Source organism: Eimeria mitis, genomic scaffold (genome assembly GCF_000499745.2).
Source record: "Eimeria mitis Houghton genomic scaffold, Emh_scaff2238, whole genome shotgun sequence".
In the NCBI taxonomy this organism is placed as follows: Eukaryota; Apicomplexa; class Conoidasida; order Eucoccidiorida; family Eimeriidae; genus Eimeria; species Eimeria mitis.
This window is the reverse complement of record NW_013570565.1, coordinates 1-1,913: the sequence shown is the minus strand read 5'-3', so window position 1 is coordinate 1,913 and position 1,913 is coordinate 1. Positions and strand designations below refer to the sequence as shown.

The 1,913-nt window shown below is 42.2% G+C and overlaps 1 protein-coding gene across 1 annotated transcript in view; it reads right to left on the bottom strand.

Moving 5' to 3' along the window:
- EMH_0050770 (uncharacterized protein) overlaps positions 1-973 on the bottom strand; it is a gene marked incomplete at both ends in the record, with an annotated part of 2,313 nt that extends 1,340 nt beyond the window's left edge. Inside the window, one exon of the mRNA XM_013496683.1 lies at positions 452-973. Coding sequence (XP_013352137.1) covers positions 452-973 — 522 coding nt within the window. The remainder of the gene's footprint in view (positions 1-451) is intronic.
- Positions 974-1,913: the final 940 nt, after the last annotated feature.

The following is a 1,913-nucleotide window of genomic DNA, read 5'->3' as shown; positions in this document are numbered from 1 at the left end:
GTATCTGCAGCTATTTCAATGAACTAAATTCCACTAAATTAGCGGAATTTCAACAAAATAAATTAAAATATATTAAAATAAATTAAAATAAATTAAAATAAAATAAAAATAAAATAAAAAAAATAAAAAAAATAAAATAATTTTGCTTACCTAGGCCGACGGCTTGAGCGAGCAGTTGGGGTGTATCTGCAGCTGCCTGTGCAGCCATCTTCATCAGCATTTGTGGTTCATCAGAAATAAAAATAATTAAAGGAAAAAGAAATAAAGCATTTAGCATATTATAAAACATACAGAGAGGCTCAGCTCGAGCAGAGGGAGAAGGGGATGGGTTTATGTTTGTATCTGTGTTTTCTATATCTTCGTTTTCTTTTTTTTCTTTTTCTTTTTTTTCTTTTTTTTCTTTTTCTCTTTCTTCGTCTTCTTTATCATATATTTGTATTTCATCACCAACCAAAGAGGGAGCAGACTCCAGCTCCGCCAGGTTCTCTAAACGTCTCTGCTGCTGCTGCTGCTGGTTGCTGCTGCTGCTGCTGCTGCTGCTGCTGCTGCTGCTGCTGTGTGGTGAGTTTATAAAGCGCCATGGGGGGCTGCTTGCTGCTGCAGATGTTTCTAGGTCTATTACTGTGCTGCGGGTGGAGGGTGAGGCAGATGAGCTCCTCCTCCTATGCTGCTGCTGCTGCTGCTGCTGCTGCTGCTGCTGCTGCTTCTCTTCATCTGCTGCTGCTGCTGCTGCTGCTGCTGCATTTGTTGGTGATGGTGATACTATGTCTGCTGTTGCTATATCTCCCGCTGGATCATCGTTTGTAAGCACCTGATAGGCAGCTGTTTGTTGTTTATATAAATTACTATAAACACTGCTGATTCCGTTTCTGCTGCTGCTGCTGCTGCTGCTGTTGCTGCTGCTGCTGCTGCTGCTGTTGCTGCTGCTGCTGCTGTCGTTTTGAGCCTGAATAAAGAGAAGAGTGGACTTCATCTGCACTGTATATACAGCTTGAAATAGAGATGCTGCTGCACCCAACATAAACCCCCAAAAAAACTGTTTATTAGGGCCTATCGCCGTCATAAGAGCGAATCCAACAGCAACAAGTATGCATGCAAATACTTCTATTTTATTTATTTTTTGTTTTAAATAAAAAAAAGATAATAAAAGAGAAAAAACTAAAGTAAGAGAACGAGCAGACTGNTTATTTTTTGTTTTAAATAAAAAAAAGATAATAAAAGAGAAAAAACTAAAGTAAGAGAACGAGCAGACTGATATACACTAACCTGTACACGCTGCAAGCATAGATTAGATGCCCCTATCATCCCGACAAAACAAATAGATAAAGGAAATATATTTATTATAAAACGCAAACGAAAACGAACCAAAGGGAATGCTGCATGCAGAGCTCGGCTTACAGCAGCACAACCCCTCCAGCTCCTGCTGCTGCTGCTGCTGCTGCTCCTGCTGCTGCTGCTGCTGCTGCTGCTGCTGGTGCTGGTGGTGGTGTTGCAGCGGAGAAAAGAAACAAGAAGAGAAAGAAATAAATACAACAACAACCCCACCGCCTGCTGAAACCAAGACAACAAAAGAGGTATAGGTAGATTCCCCCCTATTAAATGTTTCATCCAAAAAACAGTTAAAATAGATAAAAATATATAACAAACAAGAGCAGTGCATGCACGCCATATGCGAGAAATAAACTCATAACAATACCAGCTTTCTATACTCCTCCTGCTGCTCCTGCTGCTGCTGCTGCTGCTGTTGTTGCTGTTGTTGTTGCTGCTTCTTATCATGCTGCTGCTGCTCCTGGTGCTCCTGCGCACGTTGTTGCTGCTGCTGTTGCTGCTTATGCTGCTGCTAGCTGTGCTGCTGTTGCTGCGGCTGAGGTCTGCTGCTGTCTCCACCATAGAAGACATCTCGCTGGGGGCCC